Source organism: Dreissena polymorpha, chromosome 2 (genome assembly GCF_020536995.1).
Source record: "Dreissena polymorpha isolate Duluth1 chromosome 2, UMN_Dpol_1.0, whole genome shotgun sequence".
Lineage (NCBI taxonomy): Eukaryota > Metazoa > Mollusca > Bivalvia > Myida > Dreissenidae > Dreissena > Dreissena polymorpha.
This window is the reverse complement of record NC_068356.1, coordinates 88,197,292-88,222,040: the sequence shown is the minus strand read 5'-3', so window position 1 is coordinate 88,222,040 and position 24,749 is coordinate 88,197,292. Positions and strand designations below refer to the sequence as shown.

Here is a 24,749-nt window from a genome sequence, read left to right as displayed (position 1 = left end):
TCTCGTAAAATATGCAGAGCAACACTTTAATCCGTTTCCATTCTTAACGATTTATTTTATTAGCGAGAATTGTCTCCCTTCTGTTTACATTTATTATAACTCAGTAGTCTGATGTCAATATCCGTGCATCGAACTTGCAATATCATTTAGCACATATGTGTATGTTATTTGTGTATTAAGTGTTTTATCCTTTCGTTATAATTAGGTAATTTAAGTATTCAGCGTAATATCCATGTTGTGAAACTGTGTGACGAAGTCAGCGTTCGATTCTCCGCCATTTTGTATCTATGGCCGTTTTTTGGCCGATTTAAGGCCGGTCTGAGGCCGTTTCTTGGCCGGTGGCCGATTTATGACCGCGTTCAATTTTCGGCCAGTTTTCGGCCAGTTTTCGGCCAAACTGCGAACGTTTTGTTGATTTTCTAGTCAGTCTTGATTTTTCTTGTGGGGGAGAAGCATTAACATCAGCTTGCTCCCGATAAGTGTAAATAACTAATCCATGTTGTGAATTAATCCGAACAATTAGTAAAGAAAACACTTTAACGTGAACATATTTCCATTATTGCGACTTTTCACAGAATATTTGTCAACTCATCACGGAACTTTAGAGTATTTATTCCTGACGAAGTATTTTAACTACATGTACATTTGAATACGTACAACTGTGTAAGCTTTGTATACGTCATCACTGTGACGCGAATACTGAGGTTATTCTAAACTATGTGCATTTTAACAGTGGTGGAATAAAATGAGTTAATTGAAGACATTGTTTATTTTGATATAAACTCATTGTTGCCTAACTTTAATACGCTACCAATATTTAGAGCTAGGCCCCAACAATATTATTGGACATCAAAGGCACAATTCTCTTTCAATGACACTTTTTAAATTCTACTAACAAAATCCAGTCGAGTATGTTTATTAAGTTAATTGTCAAAATATATGTATATCCCATTACAAAAAACTATATATTTTGGATATAGAGTAAATCCATAGAAAACGCCCAACCAAGTCAAGGGGTAGGTGTATTCAACCAAGTATAAAAAGTTAACCGGCTGGTAAAAAGTTTTAAAATTTTGCAATTAGTTGTGATATACAATTTACTATGTGGAAATAATAACAAACAGTGTTTCTGGAAAAGTACCCCATTAGGCTCCCACTACCTTAATATCTTAGTTAGAAGGTGATTTTTCAAGCGGTTCCGTAGTGTAGTGGTTACACGCTCGCTTCACATGTGAGAGGTCCAAGGTTCGAGCCCCAGTAGAATCAAATTATTTTATTTGTGTTCTATGTTAACTTTTTGTTTTGATGTAGACATTTTAGTTTAAATAAATATGCTGTTTTATTGTAACCATTTTTTTGTTTTTATTATGCCCATGAAATATATGTGTGAGAGGGTGGGGGGGGGGTGGGGGGGGGGGGTTGTAAACACTTTAAAACCTTCTTTATTCCACTATCCTAGCAACCACCTAGTAACTAATAAAGGCGCTGTAGAGCGCGAAGAGCGACACGTATTATTAATTGTAATAATGAGTCTTGATAAAGGAAGCAGCCGCTTATCAATTAGGAGCACCATCACAGCACCCCATCTCACTACTATCAAGTCCTCCTACAGGGTTGTTTTTTAAGAACCACATATAGAAGGCCGCAGGCCTGACCCGTATCTTACCAGTGGTATGGACCCTTTGGTATGGACTTTTAACCCCGCTCACTATACAGCGTTTAAACATCTGGGTTTACATTTAAACCGACTATTAATAGCTTATTAATATCTTAGTTAGAAGGTGATTTTTTTATGCGGTTCCGTAGTGTAGTGGTTACACGCTCCCTTGTGTGAGACGGCGGGGGGGGGGGGGGGGGGGGGGGGTTCGTTAACACATTAAAACTTTTACAGTGTTTTCATATCAATGAGTACTCAACCCTTATCGCATATGAGCAACGTAAGAATAAGTTCAGAATCATCTTCCCTTGAAGTTGATAAAAATATGAAATTACGCTTACAAGATGAAGCAGATTTTTTAAAACCTACACAGTTCTGTTCCATTAATAAAAATTGCACACGGATGCCAGTAAAAAAAAGGAAACAAATGTAAATAAAATGAACTATGAAATATTTGGGGGTTACAACACAAAATCATAGATAATGGTTATTTGGGGGTTATAACACAACATCATAGATAATGGTTATTTGGGGTTATAACACACAATCATAGATAATGGTTAAACCAGTATCTTTTTATACACCCGTTTTAAAAAAACGGGACGTATTATAGTTTCACCTTGGCGGCGGGCGGGTGGACGGGCGGGTGGACGGGCGGGTGGACGGGCGGGTGGACGGGCGGGTGGACGGGCGGGTGGACGGGCGGGTGGACGGGCGGGTGGACGGTCGGTGTCCACAGCAGTTTCCGCTCTCTAATCCAAATATTTTTTATCAGATCTTCATCAAACTTGGTCAGAAGTTGTACTTAGACAATATCTAGGTCAAATTCGAATATGGGTCATGCCAGGTCAAAAACTAGGTCACAGGGTCACTTAGTGCATTTCAAGCATTTAGCATGGTGTCCGCTCTCTAATTGAAGTAGTTTTCATCCGATCTTCACCATAACTTGGTCAGAAGTTGTATCTAGACAATATCTAGGTCAAGTTCGAATATGGGTCATGCCGGGTCAAAAACTAGGTCACGGGGTCACTTAGTGCATTTCAAGCATTTAGCATGGTGTCCGCTCTCTAATAGAAGTAGTTTTTATCCGATAATCGCCAAACTTGGTCAGAAGTTGTATCTAGACAATATTTAGGTCAAGTTCGAATATGGGTCATGCCGGGTCAAAAACTAGTTCACAGGGTGTTTTAAACCATTTCAAGCATTTAGCATGGTGTCCGCTCTCTAATTGAAGTAGTTTACATCCGATCTTCACCAAATTTGGTCAGAAGTTGTGTCTAGACAATATCTACATGTAGGTCAAGTTCAAATATGGGTCATGCCAGGTTAAAAACTAGGTCACGAGGTCACTTAGTGCATTTCAAGCATTTAGCATGGTGTCCACTCTCTAATTGCAGTAGTTTTCATCAGATTTTCACCAATTTGTGTCAGAAGTTGTATCTAGATGATATGTAGGTTAAGTTCAAATATGGGTCATGGTAAAGTTATCAAGTTGTCAAAAGCCTTAAAACGGGTGTATCTTGTGACAGTTTGGCACTCTTGCTCTATTTTGTTTAAAATAATCGGCCAATATATTAATATTTACAGTAGAAAAAAATCGTTCCATGTAACTTCATTGAGTGCCTTTTACACTGAAATTCCCGACGCCCTTTGATGCTTTGCATCAATACTTATCTTGTACATGTATTATGTTGATCTGCAATAGCCTTATACAAATTAAGCAGATATCCCCTTTGTTTTTTTATTTACCTCACATGTTCAAGAGAGCAACATTCTAGGCAAAAACTGGGCTTAATTCATGTGCGTAGTGTTGTCACAGTTTAGCATGTGCAGTTCACACAGGCTAATCACAGGCTTTATAATTCCGCTTGTTTGAAATTTTTCATTCAAAGAAAGTATTTTTTGAAAAACATAAAAAGACAAAAAAACATTAGTCTAGACAGAAAGTGTTGTTCCTTATTAGCCACAAATTGACTAAGCCCAGTTTTCCAAGAACACAGCTCAATTCAACGACTATTGTATAGAAGAAGCTCAGTTAGCTAATATTGGGTGAGTAAAGACATCATAAATCCTTTCTTTCAGAACAGAAAATATTGCACACTTGGTTCCACACAAACAATGCTGACCTGCAGCTGTTTCAGAAACTATATTTCAAAACACTCTCTCTCTCTGTTGAAGATATATGAGTCGTGTTCTGAGAAAACTGGGCTTAATGCATGTGCGTAATGTGTCGTCCCAGATAAGCCTGTGCAGTCCTCACAGGCTAATCAGGGACGACACTTTCCGCTTTTATGGTATTTTTAGTTTCAAGGAAGTCCCTCCTTACCGAAAATCAAGTTTAGGCGGAAAGTGTCGTCCCTGATTAGCCTGTGCGGACTGCACATGCATTAAGACCACTTTTTTCAGAACAAGGCTCATATCTTGTACAATCTTTTTTTTAAATACATCATACAGCATCTGTAGACTTTTTGTTTACAAAGAGCAACTGATAAGGCGACAGTTACTGGACATTTGTTGATAACTTTAATCAATATGTTAAGACATTAATTACCAAATTGTATATGGTAATCATTTTACACTCTGAAAGATGACAAATTCGGTTGCAAAATAATGTCCTTCCAGTACAGGACGTTATAAAGAATATGTTCATACACTTGGCCTCTAGATTGTTAACAAGGTTTTACTATCGACATATAAGGTCATATTAAGAAAAATGCACCTCCCCCTGGCGGCCATGTTTTTCAAGCAAATTTAACCATTTTCGAACTCATCTAAGATATCATTGGGACAAATCTTCTGACCAAGTTTCATGATGACCGGACAATAAATGTGGCCTTTATAGTGTTAACAAGGTTTTACTCTAGCCGAATAAGGAAAAATGCTCCGCCCCCTGGCGACCATGCTTTTCAACAAACCGGAACCATTTTCGAACTCGTCCAAGATATGATCGGAACACAACTTCTGACAAAATGTCATGAAGATCAAAAATAATTGTGGCCTCTAGTGTTAACAAGGCAAATTTTCACTCCGCGCAATGCACGATAAACAAAAGGCGATCACAAAAGCCAACCATGAGCACATTGTGCTCAGGTGAGCTAAAAATACTCAAGTATGTTCATTATCTACACTTGCATTGTAAAGAAAGATCAAAAGGATATTTTAGAATAGTTGGGATATGGAAATACACAAAACAAACTGGCATCATAGGGTAATGGTCAACGAGAACAGTTACTTTGTAACCAGAAAATTCGTTGAATGCATATCCTCCTCCAAATATATTTTATTTACGGATGGTTGCATATCACTTGATATACGGTATCATCCAAAAAATAATTATGAAGTGTATTGTATGCATTGCAATTCTCATCCTGGATATCTATACCCACATGAAGCTTCACGTTGAAATCTTGTAGCGTATCTGAGATCTAGCCGTGAAAAGTTACATCATGTAAAACACCAAAGGGCAATAACTCTTATGTACAAAGCCTTATGTTTTGGTTCTTAGGCATTGCACTTCTCACTTATATCAATACACCCATGCAGTTAGCTGTCACAATCTTTTAAAGCCCTGAAAAGTTGAACCATAAGAAAACAAATGGCCTTAACTCTTCATTAATAAAGTGTAGGGTTGTGGTTCCTGTCCCTGGAACTCCTCATTGACATCTTTAAACACTGTATTATGTGAATTGGGAATAAGACATCAAACTGGGAATCAACATCATTTTGGTGATTTTCTCTAACAAAACTATTCATTTCATGATCTACATTTATTTTTGTAATATATTATCTATAATTTAAGCTTAATAAGCAATTTTCCATGACTTTTTCATTAACAGTGATTGTATTTTTATCATTTAAAGTGTAGTTTTAAACCGTGTCCATGCGCGGCATGGACACAGTTTCATTTCATGAGTTTTTTTTGTTAAATTAATAAAAATCAAGTTTTGAAGTAAAATCAATTTAAATGATACTATTATATATGCAAGTATCTGTTTTAATTATAAATTGTCAAAGTAGATAAATACAACATATAAAACTGCATATTATGCACTTTTGATAAAACACAATTTATTCCCAAATTGATGTCTTATTCCTAATTCACATAATACAGTGTTCTTACAGCTATGAAGTTTCATGTTGATATCTTACACAGTTTCTGCACTATAGCCCTACGAAATTTAAGACCGACGGACGGACTGACTGTAAGGCGGACGGACAACGCCTTAGGGAGAGGGGTAATAACTGCCATTTACTGATTTAGAACTCTTTGTGCAAGTGTGCTATCAGGCAGTTTTAAACCTGTTTAATTGCTTTTAATGCATGCTATAATTCTTCATGCATTAAAACATACAGGTTACATCTTTTACAATAATGAACTGCACAACACAATGATGTTCAATTACTTTATTAAATCTTTCTAGATTTTTTTATAAACTAAGTGCTGCAATTTGTATGTTTCTTAAGCATGTCTACAACCAATCAAACAGTTTTCCTTGATCCAAGTCAAAACTGAGCTCAGAAAAACAAAATTAAAGGTTTGCTACAAAATAGGGAATTGCTACCTTAATTTAAAATAAACCACACTGACTTTAAACATAGATGAATATAATAGTGAATTGCATACAATGAAACATACGGGTATGTCCTTTTACTGATTGTACTTGACTCAAGGTCACTATTGTGTGTACCACATGTAACTCAAATTTTGATACTAATCTGAATCAAAACATTTTGTTTGAACTACACATTGTTATGTTGTTTTATTAATTAAATTGGATGTTTCTGTAATGCAGAATAATTTAACAGATTCTGATTGTATGCAAACAAAATGGGACTGTTTGTTTCTTTACCAAAGGTAAACTACTCCTGTTTGACTACACGTTCTAATTGAATTTTTTTTTTATTTGCTAAGCCTTAACACAGTTAAACATTTTAGTATGTAAACCATAGCAGATTAAATGTTTGTAACAGTAATAATTGTGAAATGGTTTGCAAGAATAAATCAACTTATTGAGATACAGCTCAAGTATACATTTTTTTTCAGAGAAAACAAACAAATTGAAATGGTAAACAAGTGTGAATAATTTTGATGCTTCATGACTATTTTCTACACAGAAGGTAACACAATGATTGCAACACATAAACCGGGCATTAATGAGAACCGTGGAACATTGAAAAATATCACTCTTTAACCAAAGAATTAACAATGAACTATGATACACAACATGGTCCAATCAAAAAATCTTGAAACTTAAAAATCTTCATTCTGAACATGAGTGTCTTCCTTGCAATACCATAGCATGTTCAAGCTCATTGGTAAGGACCAGTGAATTGTGTGATACACACAGACCCTGATTCAAAGATGATGGGAAAATGTAAGATACAACAACAAGTACCTGAGTGCATTGAAAATGCAAGATTTCAACAAAATAATGGATGAGCGTTTAACTTTGCAAGTAAATTAAAAACATTAATTATTTGCATAATTTTTTATCTATGATTTCAGGAAGAATTACAGAGAACAATATACTATTTTTAGAAAGAAATATTATAAATCAGTTCTTGACATGTTTGACTGACTTACTACACACCATTTTGTGGTTCATATGTAGGAAAACTTATGAATTTATCTTTGTAGTTTCATGAACATTTTTTCGTTGAAATCTTGCACTAATACTTTCATCAGTTTCTTGCATACATCAAGTTTTCTACAAAAATATTTTGGTGATAAACAATATCAAAATTCTTAACTGCATTCACAACCTAATTGTACAAAAAATGCATAATAGCACTCACAAATTGCGAAAAAATAGACATTCATCAAATGTCTATTATAACCTTCAATATTAAAGCTTTTTTTGTTTTCAGTGAAACCAAAGATTTATCAATACATGTTAATTTATACATATTTGATTAAACCAAAACAATTTATCCCCAGAAAAACATTTTGTCTGCATGACTTCAACTATTCAAATTAACAAGAGCTGTCAGAGGACAGCGTGCTCGACTATTCAAGTGCTTGACAGTAAAACATAAGCCATCATGGAGAGGGGGGTATAATGTGGGTGTGTGGTCATTTAATAGATAATCTTTCAAAAATAAAAAATGAAAAGAAAAAATTATTTTTTGGGGGGGGGGATTCTGGGGTGGGGCGTGGGGAATGGGTTGGGTGCAGTCCATTGTGGTATGTCAGGTAAGTGTTGTTTTGTCAAAGTATGAATCAAATGTGATCATAAATAAAGAAGTTATGGCAATTTAAGCAAAATTTATTAATTTGACCTCGAGAGTCAAGGTCATTCAAAGGTCAAGGCCAAATTCAACTTGCCAGGTACAGTACCATCATGATAGTAAGAAAGTATTTGAAGTTTGAATCAATAGCCTTGATACTTAAGAAGTAAAGTGGATCTAAACACAAAAATTAACAAAATATTCAAAGTTACTAAGACAAAAAAGGGCCATAATTCCGTTAAAAAGCAAACCAGAGTTATGCAACTTGCCCTGACGATAGTTAGTGAGTTTTCCAAGTCTGAAAGCAATAGCTATGATACTTCGGGGGTAAAATGGACCAAAACACAAAACTTAACCAAATGTTCAATTATCTAAGTATAAAAGGGACCATAATTCTGTCAAAATGCTTGATACAGTTGTCTGTTCTTGTTTATAGATTGGGATCATGTTGGTAAAGAACTATGCAAAATATGAAAGCAATATGTCAAAGGACATAGAAAATATTTGAGGTGGTACACAAACTTTAACATAGATTTATCAATAATATGCATATTATGAGTGAAAAAGGGCCATAATTCTTACAAATGCTTGATACAGTTGTCTGCTCTTATTTATAGATCGGGGTCATGTTGGTTCAGAAGTATGCAAAATATAAAAGCAGTATGTGAAAGGACATAGGAAATATTTGAGGTGGTATGCAAACTTTAACATTCCAACGCTCACGCACACGGGAACGCCGACGCCAGGGTGAGTAGGATAGCTCCACTATATATATTTTATATATAATAGTCGAGCTAAAAAATTAAGTTTAAATAACTTAAATATTTACCAATGAAAATCATTGTTTCATATGAGATTTGATTTTCATTGGCTAATATGTAACTGCTACAACAAAGAGTAAAATGAAGACAATTTGTTGTTTAAGGGTGAAGATATACAATACAGGTGAAATACACAATTCTGAAATGTATCTGGCTTTAACAATCAGTTTACATTGTTTTCTTTTCCATGCATTAACATTTGTTTAATAACTTTTGACAACCTTTTGATTTGTATTAAAAACCTATAAAATTTCAACTTGTTGTTGGATGCATATTTAAAATTTACAAATCAACACATAATACCATTATATACATCACAAACTGTATCAAGTAAATACCTTTTATTCTAGCATAATCTGCTATAAAAAAACAAAACAAACTATAGCGTTTAGTGAACTTTTTAAAAAAAGAAGTCATTTGATACGTGTATTATGTTGATCTGCGATAGCCTTATACAAATTAAAGCAGATATCCCCTATGTTTCTATATTTACCTAACATGTTCAATTGAGCAACACTCTAGGCAAAAACTGGGCTAAATTCATGTGCGTAGTGTTGTTGCAGTTTAGCCTGTGCAGTTCACACAGGCCAATCACAGGCTTCATACATTCTGCTTGTATGAAATTTTTCGTTCAAAGAAAGTATTTTTGAAAAAAACAACAAGAGATGTGTTTGTCAGAAACACTATTCCCCCCCCCACTGCGCCGCTTTGATTTATTTAATGTTTATTTATCATTTGGCAGGTACAGATAATTTTTACAAGGAAAGTAATATTTTTTAAAGGGATATAATAAAAAATATTACTTCCCTTGTAAAAATTATCTGTACCTGCCTAATGATAAATAGAATTTTTCTCCCTTTAAAGCTTGTTACTTCCCTTGGATTTATTTTTTTGACCTTTGACCTTGAAGGATGACCTTGACCCCTCACTACTCATAATGTGCAGCTCCATGAGATACACACGCATGCCAAATATCAAGTTGCTATCTTCAATATTGCAAAAGTTATGGCCAATGTTAAAGTTTTCAGACGGACGGACGGACGGACGGACAGATAGACGGACAGACTGACAAGACAGATCAACTGCTATATGCCACCCTACCGGGGGCATAAAAAAAGAAAAAAAAACAACAGTCTAGACAGAAAGTTTTGTTCCTAATTATCTGGAACAACATATTTTGCACATTGATTTAGCCCAGTTTTCCATGAACACAGCTCAATTCAACGACTATTGTGGAGAACCTCAATCGCAGTTAGCTAATATTGGGCGAGTAAAGACATCATAAATCCTTTCTTTCAGAACAGAAAATATTGCACACTTGGTTTCACACACACAATGCTGACCTGCAGCTGGTTCAGAAACTATAGTTCAAAAACACACTCTCTCTCTCTGTTGAAGATATATCTTGTACAATCTTTTTTCTTAAATACATCATACAGCAACCGTATACTTATTGTTAACAAAGAGCAGCTGTTAAGGTGACAGTAAGTGAACATTTTTGATAACTTCAACCACTTGATTAATACGTTAATAACCAAATTGTATATGGTAATCATTTAACACTCAGAAAGATGAGGAAATTGTATGCAAAACAATGACCCATTTGTACTGAACATTATAAAGATACAGTTTATGATAAACCAGGCAATGAATGAATACAATTTTAACAGCACCAGCTAATCATATTTGTTTCAGCTGATGATATAATTTTGTTTTGTATCAGAATAAATAAACCGGATATAAAAATATTTACTTCAACAAACATATAATAGACTTATTTCATTTTATATAGATTCTAATATGACAATCTCTGAAAGTTATTTTGCTCAAAACATAAAAACAGTTTCAAGGACAATATTTCTTTCACAAATATTGAGATTCTTTCTAGCATTACTTTTTCAAATACTCCTTTGAATGCGATGCAAGGTATTATTTTTGTGCATATTTAAAGAATTGATTAATTGGGAATATCCTACGATAAATTATCCAGAAAAAAATGTGAATAACATTTGTTTGCCTTTGTCCGGGATTCCAAACCAGGTCTATTTGGAACGAAACCTAACACACTATCATTAGGCCATTGAGACTTTGAAATTTACCAGGGTATTTTAAGCATAACAATTTTTATTTTATTTTACACGAACACTTCAAAATTTTATATTTCCAATACTTTTTTTAATCATGTTATCAATTTGTATTTTTACGTGTTACATTATCTTATTGGATTTTTAAAATTATTGTTATTTAACCCAACTGTAAACAGGTCCCTTAACACAACTTAATCGCTCAAGTAGAACAAAACAAATGCGCATTTCATGCCTATATATATACTCCTGTCTAGGTTAAATAACATGACCCATTTTCACCAACCAATTCTTAGACTTAAGCATAAAGTATAGACTTAGACCCACAAAATCATTCGTTGAGTTTGAATACATACTGGCTCAATGATGCTTATGTCATAAGCAAACTGTTTTAAATAAAGAGTTTCATAATTATAGGCATTAAATGCCATGCTAGACTTCTTTTTTTTTCATGAATACAAGTCCTGTGCCCGATAAACCAACCAATTCTTAGACTAGAGTCTAACAAGAAACCGTCGGAGACGGGTGATGCTCCCCAAAGTTGTTTTTTTGTCACAATATTGCACTATATATTCAGATAAAAGGAAACGTCTTGAGGGGCATAACCTTTGACAAAATAATACGATGGATGGTTTAGCAACTTTCAAAGGGCCATAACTCTCTAAATAAATCATCTAACCAGAACCCACAAATAACATGCGCATCTCCTCAAGGTAGTTAAGCTTCCCATTAAGCTTTATTGGATTCCAGTCAGTAGTTGGGGAGAAATAGCGCGGACAAGAATTGCACTATATGTACAGTTAATGGAAAATTTCAAAGGGCCATAACTCTGTGAAAAATCATCCGACCAGAACCAGCTGATAATACACATCTGCTCTTGGAAGTGAAGCTTCCCATAAAGTTTAATTGAATTCCAGTCATTAATTGCTGACAAATAGCCCGGACAAAAATTGTGCACGGACGGACACACGCACAGACAGACGAAGCGGCGACTATATGCCCCCCCCCAAACAAAAAATTGGGGGGAGCATAAAAATGAAGAATGTACTTTAAACTTTCATGTTCTACATTCTAGTACTCTTTATTCTTTAGTCAAATTTGACATTGGACACCTCAAATTACATAAAGTTCATGTAGAACACTGCGCCTAGGACAGAAGCACCATTTATAGAATGCTTTTATTGAAACTCGGAAGTCAGATTGAATGGATATACGATTATTTTAAACACTTAAGTCTAAGAATGCGTTGGTGAATACAAGCCCTGAGATCAGAATAATATTCCCTTTATGTCTTTCCCACTCGAAAGCAAAGTGAAAATGGCTATTTGCAAGCAGCATAAAATCAGAACAGCCTGCGAGTAACTCGCAGTCTGTTCAGGTGTTATGCTGTTTGCTGCTCATCAGTATCTAAGGTTTGGAATCGAAGCCTTTTAAACTTGAATCTAGTAAGAAAGGTCTTTAATTAAATTTAACTTTTGTAGGGGCTACATATGCCTACAAATACGTATATAAGTGGTAAAGTGTTAAGTCTTTGTTATCCAGTGTTTTCTTCAGTACAAACAAATGTATCAGACCATAACACACAATTTTGATGATATGCACATTCTTTGTGGAGACAGAAATGATATTTTTGTTTATTTTTTATAGTTTTAAAATGACAGGTTAAAAGCTGTGATGATACTTGCTAAGATTCAAACATACAAAGTGATCATAGCTCATGAATGAAACTGCTCCCTTTCAGCAACAATAATGTACTTTAAGACCAGGAGGAAACAATTACCAAATACTTTAACAGTCTGAAATTTGGTCCCTTATAAAGCAATGCCTTAACAATTTTTACAAGACATCACATTAAATATATAATTTTGTGTAATATAGTAGAGAAAAACATTTTTGGCAAGCAAAGTGACATTGTGTAGGATAACAATAACTGAAAACCCATCCACTGGAAAAGCACAGCACTATTCTCAAAACAAATGTGCATTTGGCAAAATATCATTATAATTGAAATATATAGGTGTTCCAAAAACAAAAGGGATTTACTTCTTGAACATGACTAATCATTGAGATGAACATAAAATTCTAGATTATGGGTTAGGTGCAAGGTTAGGCCAATCATTAGACCACTGCTTTGAATTAATGATCCAAGATAAAGAGACATGGTGTTTTGATTGATGATTGTCATATAAAACATGCTGATAATAACAGGAATTACTCTTCTGATGATATTTCTTAAGTTTCATTATTAAAATATTTTAAAAACCTTGGAGTTTAACTTGGTTGTACAATGTTTTATAAGATGGCTTCTTGTTGCACAGGCAGTCAGAAAAAAATTGATCACAGACAGAAATAAGTCAATTGCTTAACATTTTGTTAAGGAATAAGTTTTCCAAGAACATGGTAAATATCATACATTATGTATCTCTAATAAATGATTTCTGAAAATTCTATGAAAATAACAAGAAACTGTGTTAAACAAGGGCTGTTTGTAAAACATGCATGCCCCCCATATGGGCTGTCAGTTGTAGTGGCAGCCATTGTGTGAATACGTTTTTTGGCACTGTGACCTTGACCTTTGACGTAGTGACCTGAAAATCAATAGGGGTCATCTGCGAGTCATGATTAATGTACCTATGAAGTTTCATGATCCTAGGCGTAAGTGTTCTTGAGTTATCATCCAGAAACCATTTTTCTAAGTTGATTCACCGTGACCTTGACCTTTGACGTAGTGACCTGAAAATCAATAGGGGTCATCTGCGAGTAATGATCAATCTACCTTTGAAGTTTCATAATCCTAGCCATAAGCGTTCTTGAGTTATCATCCGGAAACCATTTTACTTCTTCAAGTCACCGTGACCTTGACCTTTGACGTAGTGACCTGAAAATCAATAGGGGTCATCTGCGAGTCATGATCAATGTACCTGTCAAGTTTGGTGATCCTAGGCGTAAGCGTTCTTGACTTATCATCCGGAAACCATTTTACTGTTTCGGGTCACCATGACCTTGACCTTTGACCTGGAAATCAATAGGGGTCATCTGCGAGTCATGATCAATGTACCTATGAAGTTTCATGATCCTAGGCCTAAGCGTTCTTGAGTTATCATCCGGAAACCATTTAACTATTTCGGGTAACCCTGACCTTGACCTTTGACCAGAAAATCAATAGGGGTCATCTGCGAGTTATGATCAATGTACCTTTGAAGTTTCATGATCCTAGGCCTAAGCGTTCTTGAGTTATCATCCGGAAACCATTTTACTATTTCAGGTCACCGTGACCTTGACCTTTGACCTTGTGACCTGAAAATCAATAGGGGTCATCTGCGAGTCATGATCAATGTACCTATGAAGTTTCATGATCATAGGCTAAAGCGTTCTTGAGTTATCATCCGGAAACCATCTGGTGGACGGACATACGGACATACATACGGACGGACCGACCGACATGAGCAAAACAATATACCCCCTCTTCTTCGAAGGGGGGCATAATAAATGCTGATGACCCAAAATTGAAGAATTTACAGTATTTATTTATTTGAATAAGTCTTAGTCCAAAATGAGATAAAAGTAAAAGTCAAACAAAGGTCCAACAATGTGAATGAGTTAAATGGTAGTATTTTAGATTTTTAGTCAGCAAAATTGATGTTAATCAAATTATTAATTTGGGTTAACTAAGAACTGTGTTCTTTTTAATTAATCCAATAACAGGTCAATGGGTCGAGTGTTCTTAGATATCATTCAGGCAAGTATTAAGACTTTATAGAAACAATACAGATATTGATGTTGGTTACAACATTTCATTTTGGGTTAGACCTGCTTAATAAGACAAGGTCAAAAAGAAGGTCAATATAAAGGTCAAAAGGTCATGTGGAGTGATTGTGTTCATAGTCTTAAAAGACTTAATCCATGTTAAACACATAATTTACGTTATATGAAACTTGTCATTTTGGGTAAGTATGGAGGGATGGATGAAATTACCGATCAATATATGACCCCCCCCTCTCCCGCATCAGTAGATGCCGGGGCCAATAAAACACAAACTTTTGGTAACAAAAACAAAACATCATTATAAAACACATACATATCATCATCAATAATTGTGTGATCATGGAATTTAGATTGGTATGAATAAACAGTGGAGAATATATATTTACTTTGGACATCCAAAGTTTTCAATGCAAAACAAACATTAACATTGTACACACAAACATTTGCAATGGCAATCCAATGAGAGAATGTTTGTTCACCTAATTACATTAACAACTATTGCATCAAATAGAAATTAAATGTGATTTTTAAACAAACTAAGTTTCAAACAGAAACAAAAACATATTAATTGAGCCTTGTCCTGAGAAAACTGGGCTTAATGCATGTGCGTTAAGTGTCATCCCAGATTAGCCTGTGCAGTCCGCACATGCTAATCAGGGACGACACTTTCTGCCTTAACTTGATTTTTGGTACGGATGGACTTTATTGAAACTAAAAATACCATAAAAGCGGAAAGTGTTGTCCCTGAATAGCCTGTGTGGACTGCACAGGCTTATCTGGGACGACACTTTACGCACATGCATTATGCCCAGTTTTCTCAGAAAGCGACTCAAATACAATCTAAACTCTCACCTATGCAACCAAACCTACACATTCAAACAACTAAAGAATTTATTATAATAGAAAATATGTCAACAATTATTTTAACATCTAAATGAAAGCACAGTCTCCTTGCTTGAAGTCTGTATTTCATCTCAAATGAATCTGTAAACTAAATGAATCTTTAAAACTACCACATACTATAAACTACAAATTCAAACAAAAGGATAGAAATTTAATACTATAATACTATAATAATTTCCCGTTACTCAGTGTTATCACTCTTTGTATTAAATTTAAGTTCTTTAATCATTACATAAGTATTCAAAGAGTCAAACAAAAGACACATTTAGAAGGCAAGTTCATAACCACATATTATTTACACAATTTGTTAATCCTAAATTTAAAATTCAAACATCTAGGTATTTACACTAATAGTAAAATATAAACTTTTCTCATCCTTGGCATTTTCAAGAATATCTGCCGTTTTGCTGGGTTCACCAATACTTAATTTAAAAGCTATAACAAATGCCTACGTCTAACAAAATTTATTAAAAGTCAATTGTTTATATGGACCTACAGTTCACAATCATTACAACTGATAATTCATCGCAACTCTCTGCACAATCTTGGCGTGACACATTGGGCACTCCGTTTGCGAGGGTGCACATTTCTCGCATGTGGCACAATGATTGCATGGCGATGTTGCAATGCAACGGTTGCTTTCCTGACATATCACACATTTTGTCGCCTTGTATATTACCTGAAATGATTTATAACATTTTAGACAGTCAAAATGTCACCAGAATAATTACAGTGGGGAAAAGCGTATAAAATCAATTTAAACAAGAGATGTGTTCGTCAAAAACACAATGCCCCCTATTGCGCCGATTTGAAATACAATTTCAATATATCATTTGGCAGGTTTAGAAATTATCTCCCTTTTATAGCTTCCTTTTGATTGTATTTTTTGACTTTTGACCTTGAAGGATGCCCTTGACCTTAAAATGTGTTTTTTATTACATCCTTTAAAAAATATTACTACCCTTGAGAAATTGATCTGTACCTGCCAAATGATATAAAATAGAAAGTATCCCTTTAAAGCTTGTTACTTCCCTTGGATTTTGTTTTTTTACATTTGACCTTGAAGGATGACCTTGACCTTTCACCACTCAAAATGTGCAGCTTCATGAGATACACATGCATGCCAAATATCAAGGTGCAAAAGTATTGGCCAATGTTAAAGTTTTCGGACGGACACACAGACAGACAGACTGACTGACAGTTCAACTGCTATATGCCACCCTACCGGGGGCATAAAAATTGAGTGTTTGTTTATAAAGATTAATTCAACTGATGTTCAAGTAAATTGATAGTATACATGATATGGTTTCCATCTGAAAATCATCAAAAGTTTTGGCCCACTGTTAGCAAACATACAAACTTCAAATAATCTTTCTAAAAGAGCCATCAAAAAGTGGTTCTAACCAGAATTTGTATTAACAAGGGCTGTTTGTAAAACATGCATGCCCCCCATATGGGCTCTCAGTTGTAGTGACAGCCATTTTGTAAATATGTTTTTTGTCACTGTGACCTTGACCTTTGACCTAGTGACCTGAAAATCAATAGGGGTCATCTGCCAGTCATGATCAAACTACCTATCAAGTTTCATGATCCAAGGCATAAGCGTTCTTGAGTTATCATCCGGAAACCATTTTACTATTTCTGGTCACCGTGACCTTGACCTTTGACCTTGTGACCTGAAAATCAATAGGGGTCATCTGCGAGTCATGATCAATCTATCTATCAAGTTTCATGATCTTAGGCATAAGCGTTCTTGACTTATCATCCGGAAACCATTTTAATATTTCGGGTCACCATGACCTTGACCTTTGACCTAGTGACCTCAAAATCAATAGGGGTCATCTGCGAGTCATGGTCAATCTACCTATCAAGTTTCATGATCCTAGGCATAAGCGTTCTTGAGTTATCATCCAGTAATCATTTTACTATTTCGGGTCACTGTGACCTTGACCTTTGACCTAGTTACCTGAAAATCAATAGGGGTCATCTGCCAGTCATGATCAATCTACCTATCAAGTTTCATGATCCTAGGCATAAGCGTTCTTGACTTATCATCCGGAAACCATTTAAATATTTCGGGTCACCGTGACCTTGACCTTTGACCTAGTGACCTCAAAATCAATAGGGGTCATCTGCGAGTCATGGTCAATCTTCCTATCAAGTTTCATGATCCTAGGCATAAGCGTTCTTGAATTATCATCGGAAACCATTTCACTATTTCCGGTCACAGTGACCTTGACCTTTGACCTAGTGACCTCAAAGTCAATAGGGGTCATCTGCGAGTCATGATCAATGTACCTATGAAGTTTCATGATCCTAGGCCTAAGTGTTCTTGAGTTATCATCCGGAAACCATCTGGTGGACGGACCGACAGACCGACCGACATGTGCAAAGCAATATACCCCCTCTTCTTCGAAGGGGGGCATAAAAATCAAAAGTGTCTAAATAATCTTTTGTCCTCAAATATCATTAAGCTAATAGACAAGTAGCTTAAACTATTAATTTTAACATTCTGTGCTGCAGAGAACATAAAGATGGTGATTTCTGATAACCGAAAAAACACCTAGTGAACAGAAGGAACAAGAGGGCCAAAGGCTACAAGGCGCTCACTTGAGACTCCAAGGAAGAAAACTTTTCTGAGCAGTCAGTATTCACAAGACTTCATAAACATTGTTTAAGGAAAACTGCCTCAAAATCAGGCGGCCATGATTTTTAACAAACCACAATCATTTACGCTCTGAGCCGAGGTATAATAACACCACAATTTTCCAATGCTCAAGTTTCACGATAAGTGGGTCAACAAGGGACAAAATTGTCACAAAACCAGGTTTTCATTGTGAAAAAAAATCTGATAAAGGGAGAAAACTCAAACTGAACTTTTGAAATGACCAAAAAAAATAAACCCCCTTTGTAAGTTTTTTTTTTTTTTTTTAATCTATTTTTAGTCGTGGCGACCTTGACATTGGAGATATTGACGTGATTCTTTCGTGGGACACACCGTCCCATGATGGTGAACAAATGTGCTAAATGATTTTAAAATCTCACAATGAATGACATAGTTATAGCCAGGACAAGCTCATTTATGGCCATTTTTGACCTTTGAACTCAAAGTGTGACCTTGACCTTGGAGATATCGACGTAATTATTTCGCGCGACACACCGTCCAATGATGGTGAACAAATGTGCCAAATGATTTTAAAATCTGACGATGAACGACATAGTTATGGCTCGGACAAGCTCATTTATGGCCATTTTTGACCTTTGAACTCAAAGTGTGACCTTGACCTTGGAGATATTGACGTAATTATTTCGCGCGACACACCGTCCAATGATGGTGAACAAATGTGCCAAATGATTTTAAAATCTGACAATGAACGACATAGTTATGGCCCGGACAAGCTTATTCCGCCAGCCCGCCAGCCCGCCAGCCAGCCAGCCAGCCCGCCAGCCAGCCAGCCCGCCAGCCCGCCCGCATTCGCCAATCTAATAACCAGTTTTTTCCTTCGGAAAACCTGGTTAAAAATGTAATTCTTAAGTGTTCATATTAAAATACCCAGATACAGGTCATGATTTTCAGCGGACTAGAACTGTATCTCAAAAAACAAAGAAATCATTTGAACAAATGTTTAAATAAAGTTTCATGAAGACTTTGAATACAAATATGTCTTCTAGTGTGTTCTAAGCTTTTTCTTTGATAAGTGACCTAGTTTTAGACCAAACATGACCCAGTTTCAAACACATATGTGGCATCATTGGGATAAATGTTCTCATATTTTTTTAATGAAAATTGGGAAATAAATATTAGTATCTAGTATTCACAAGATTTTTTAATTTGACAGAATGAATTAGTTTTTCAAACCATGTGTTTCAAACTCAGCAAATACAATTTGGGACAACCAAGTTTCATAAAGATCAGGAAAAAAAAATTCCTCTATAGAATGTTCAAAGCTTTTCTTAGAATCAACCATACAACCTTGTTTTTGACCTAACGTCATAATTTCAAAATCGGCTGAGATATTATAGGGACATATTTTTGGGAAAAATTCATAAAGATTGGCTGATTAATGGGCCCTTAGTGTGTTTGAAAGATTTTACCCTTTAGAGTGTTCACAAGGCTGAAGCTTTTTCTTAAATTTGACCTAATGAACTACTTTTTGACCACACATGACCCAATTTGGCAATCAGCCAAGATATAAATATAATACAAATGTTCTCACCAAGTTTCATGAAGATTTATCAACAAATAAGGCCTTTATAGTGTTCACAAGCATTCTCTTAAATTTGACCCAGATGCCTAGTTTTTTGGTTCCCCAAATGACAATGGACAATGCGTTTTCTCAGAAATTCTATGAGCCAATTATAAATTTTAGTAGCCATTAATTGCTAGTAGTTCTGTACTAATTTCCATCCATGGTAAAACTAGTAACAAATCCTGCGTACCTGATCAATTTTCTCCAGATCTGACTTAAGCTGATGCCGTAGATGATGCAACTGTGGCAACATAATTGCATCCAGTTCGGCTGCTGACGTGGGCATGTTCTGTAATACTGTTCCAGCTGTTTTCATGCTTGAAGAATCCTGTTTCAACTTCTTCAAAGCCTGAGAGAGCAAACATTCTGTGCTGTTAACCCTTACCCGCTCATACATGCATTACATGCATATGTAGTCCCTTAGAAAATCAAATTAAATCAAGGACCTTTCTTAATAGATTCAAGTTTTAAATGCTTAATTTCCATCCCTAAGATACTGATGAGCAGCCAACAGCATAAAACCTGAATAGCCTGTGAGTTACTCACAAGCTCTACCGGTTGTATGCTGGTTGCAAATAGCCCTTTCACGTTGTTTCTGAGCAGGAAAGGGTAATGTATTGCTTGCTGTTGACAGTTACTTCATTCATATACTTAACAACAAGCAGTTTTATTGAATTGATATCCCCCATCATATAATTTTTTAGTGAAAAAATGAAGGACGGACCGTCAGACGGACAACACCAATTCTATATCCCTCTGCCTTTGGCAAAAGGTAAAAAGCTGTCTCAGACAGTGTACCCCTCACTGGCGGTGCATTGTTGTCAGAGGGTACAGAATCAGCATTCTTAATAAAAAAACAACTGTATTTACACGGCCCTGGCATAATGTATTTGTTAACAAAGGACAATTACATCTTAAAAGCTAATGCAATCAAAACAAGAGCACTGCATTACGGATGCCAACGCTCGGCTGGGGTGCAGTTTTGAATAAATGAAAGCTTGTCAGAATTATTTTTTTAGAGGTCACAGTGACCTTGACGTTTGACCTCGTGACCCAAAAATGGGTGTGGCATGTAGAACTCATCAAGGTGCAGCTAAATATGAAGTTTCAATGTTGAAAGTGGAAGCACTTTTATTGTAGAACCAATGTTTAAAAGGTTAACAAAATGGTAAGGTTTCAGGACACCACGAGCTTGCTATGACAATACCTCGGGTTTTCTCCGAAACACCTGAGCTAAAAACTTGACAATATGGTGAGAAGCACTTGCAGATTAATATTCTGTAACAGTTTGCTGCCCTTGGCATGCAAATAATAGGAGTTTTGCAAAGTAATTGAGCCGCAACATCAAAGAATAGAAAGCTGGAATTAGACTATTCCAGGAAATACTAGAATCCAATAACTTAGTTGTTGTTAACCATACAATATATACATGCATATCTATAGGATAAAAGACGACAAATTCGAAAGATAAAAAAAAATAAAAATAAAGAGGTTTATTTTTAAACCAATAAGAACGACCTTATATTTTAGTTTGGCGAGACACAAGTTGACAAGGGTATTTTTAGCTAAACAAGAGATTTAAAGCAGTTTAAAGTTGAAAAAAAAAACAAGGTACATAAGCATGACATCACACCTGTTTAGCACCAATAGAAAATGTTACCTCATCGCGCTGCTTAACAATGCTGTTTTTCTCATCTTCCATTGTCTTCACTTTCCTAGAGCTGTCTTCAGCTTCTTTCTTCCATGCTTCACACGCCTTCAATTTTCAAACATGTTTTTTTTAATTCCCTATCTTTTCTGTGTTTGTCTTTTTACAAAAAAGTTATACATTGCAAAAATGTAATATCTGTATCAAAATCTCAAATTTTCAAACCATACAATCATGATTTTTTTTGAGTTAATAGCAAAATTTATTTAAAGCTAAGCTTTCATGCAATCAAATTTAATGGTATTATATGTTGTAGCCCAATTATAGTTTGTTGTATCCCAATTATAGTATGTTGTAGCCCAATTATTTTATGTTGTAGCCCAGGTCTCCATCAAAAATCAAGAAAGATAACCAGCCTGGTAACTCAAGACATTTTTTTAATCAAAGCCTTTCACATGGCTTTTTTTGGCTGAGTTATGACCATTATTCTGCCATCTGTTCAAGGAAAAACGTATATTTTTTCTACAAATCCAGATCCAAATTTTACAATTGATAAATAACTTTCAGATAAGAAATAGAGCTGTTGAGTATAGGAATAAAAGAGAAGGTATATTATCCATTTAACTGATATCTTTTTCTTGAGCATTTTCTGTTTAATGTGAGGTTTAACAACTACGTGTATTATTCAAAAGTGATAAATCAAGCAATAATGCATTTTTCCAATTTAAAATAAATTGACACATTCGTTAACAAATAAACAGGTATGTTTCATACTGTAAAATCATTATTGTTTGTGGGATATTAATTTTTGACGATTTCGTGGGTTGAGCAATCCACTTATTTAAAACAAACACATTTAACAATAACCAACTAATTCCTCATGTTTTTCCTCTAAAATTTTCCACAAATTTCATGTCCATGAAAAAGCCATATTTTGAAAAACAAGAACAATTTTATGTTAACAAATATAAATGATTTTACAGTATTCCAAAACATTAGAAAAAGCCTCAATACAGTCCAATACACCCACCGCCTTTGCCTGATTGTAAGCCTGTTCCCAGTGCTCCAGCTTTGTCTTGTACATGTTCACGTCGGAGAGCAGCTTGCTGATGTCCCCGCTGGCGCTGCCATTGGCCCCTACCCCCGTCACCGACTGAGAGTAGAGTGGCGAGTGCAGACCCATGGGACCGCTCCGGGGCGACATCGAGTTCACCTCCGCAAATGGGCTCCCTGAGAACTTCATGTGATTGTGATGTCCCAGGTAGCTCTGTTGATTTGGGAAGAATAACTCATCAAGAAAGTGGCTTTAAAACAGGGAGTTATTTGAGCTGAGCTTTGGGAAAATGGGGCTTAATGTATGTGTGTAAAATGGTCTAATGTGATTGTGAGGTCTCAGGTAGCTCTGTTGAGTATCAAAGAGTGCATTAACAAGAACTTAATAACCGCAATTGATACAATCAACGTTCTGGGAAAATGTGGCTTAATGCATATGCGTTAAGTGTTTCCCAAAACACTTAATAATTGTTCTTAATAATTAATAATTGTGGAACTATTAAGAGGTGTTCATTTCATAAAACTTGATTTGTACAATTTTAAATCTCAGGGTTTTTGCTTTTTGTTTTTTCAAATAGAAATATGACGTTAGATGTTTTTGATTTTATTTCTTCAGATCAGACAATTGAAATGAATTTTCAATAACATACACAGCAGTAGAGGTTAATTACTAGTAATATGAAACACAATCCAGAATACTATAATAAGTGCACAAAAGTTATTACCCATAAGGCCTTAATAAGCAGAACTAGGTATTACTCACTTTTGTACAAGAACATACCTCAGTATGCGATTCCTTCTGCGTCTGTAGTGGTATAATAGCGTGGGGGAAGCTACCATATGGTGAGGTGGGCGACTGGGATAGGCTGCCAATACTTCCACGCTGGATGTTGCAGGGCGGTATTCCAATAGGTATAGACGTAGACCCAAAACCTGTGTTCACACAGTCCTTATTAAAGGGACCTTTTCACGTTTTGGTAAATGGACAAAATGTTTAAAAAAAATGTTTCAGATTCGCCAATTTTCATTTTTGATATTTGTGAGGAAACAGTAATACTGAACATTTACCATCCTCTAAAATATCCATTATATGCATCTTTTAACGATTTAAAAACCTGAAAATTATAAAGCGTTGCAACGCGAAACAATTGAATTATTTGGAGAGTTCTGTTGTTGTTGTTATATGTTGTGACACTACGAGGATTGCTTATATAAAGTATAAAAAATAACATCACTCATTGTATGAGCACGGATGGCCGAATGGTCTAATCGGGAGACTTTTACTTCAGGAATCAGTGGTTCAAGACCAGTTGAGGGTTACTTTTTTTTCTTTTTTTAATTTGATTCTTGTTTTTCTCTGGAGCTTTTTTATCTAATGTTTACATTCATCAATATATAATAATATAAAGCATTTAATAACAAACTTCAATATCTGCCTAAATCTATGAAAAGGTCCCTTTAAAAGTATCAAAGTCATACATGCATAACTTACATGTCTGTTTTATGCAAATAAAAAATTAGATGTAATATTAAGAACTTTGTATGTTTAAATTCCTTAAATACAACACTTACAATACTAACAAGAACTAAAACTTTTTACAAAATATGCTTGTACGTCCACAACCACATTCTTTTACTATTAAGTGAGTAGTGTAAGTTTTGATTAAACATTTTAATAATCAACTGCAAACCCATAAGCCAAGAGTGGTTATATTGAACATAAAAGAATGTCAATCAGACTTTTTCCCTTGTCACTAACAAACAAGAGTTGTCTCTTTAGGATTACATACTAGTATGCACCCGATAAAAGCTTTGATAGAAGTTATGAGCATTTTATGAAACCTTAACACATATTTCGAAACCTATACGCAGACCCTAAGTTCAAGGTCAAAGGGTAAAAATTGTGTGTGTGTATGGAAAGGCCTTGTCCACATTCACATGCATACCAAATATGAATGTTACATCTGAAGCGACATAGAAGTTATGAGCATTTTTCGAAACCTTAACGCAAAGTGTGACGGACAGTGCGATCACTATATGCCCTCCTTCGGGGGCATAAAAACATATATATACAGAACTGTCTGTGCGAATCTTAAGTAAATTACCGTTACTAAAGTCGTTGAAAGCCTGAAAGCCTGTACCTGATGATAGTCCTGCACTTATTGAACTGCTGAGTGAGTTTGTGTCATTGTCGAATTCCTTGTCTAAGTTGTTGATATCTATATCATCTAGAGTTATATCTTCAAGTCCATGCTCTGAAAAGTGGAAATGTATAAATTGGTGATTATTGATCCATTCACGGCTCTGAACAGCAGGAATGTTAGCTGTTTGGGTCAAAAC

At 35.3% G+C, this 24,749-nt stretch overlaps 2 protein-coding genes across 6 annotated transcripts in view; both read right to left on the bottom strand.

Annotated features, from left to right (window-relative positions):
- The window catches only part of LOC127867957 (folliculin-interacting protein 1-like), a 280,754-nt gene that overhangs the window by 193,614 nt on the left and 62,391 nt on the right, over positions 1-24,749 (bottom strand). The gene's annotated exons all lie outside the window — the stretch shown is intronic.
- The window catches only part of LOC127867959 (putative E3 ubiquitin-protein ligase UNKL), a 34,312-nt gene continuing 25,200 nt past the window's right edge, over positions 15,638-24,749 (bottom strand). For 3 of the 5 annotated variants that reach the window (XM_052409484.1, XM_052409482.1, XM_052409485.1), the window contains exons 11-16: positions 24,515-24,664; positions 23,191-23,342; positions 22,387-22,623; positions 21,369-21,464; positions 19,899-20,057; positions 15,638-16,137 (exon numbers count right to left, since the gene is read on the bottom strand). In XM_052409484.1, the coding sequence (XP_052265444.1) occupies positions 15,967-16,137; positions 19,899-20,057; positions 21,369-21,464; positions 22,387-22,623; positions 23,191-23,342; positions 24,515-24,664 (965 nt within the window). In that variant the 3' untranslated portion in view covers positions 15,638-15,966. The remainder of the gene's footprint in view (positions 16,138-19,898; positions 20,058-21,368; positions 21,465-22,386; positions 22,624-23,190; positions 23,343-24,514; positions 24,665-24,749) is intronic. The other 2 variants (XM_052409487.1, XM_052409486.1) reach the window with 1 other exon arrangement.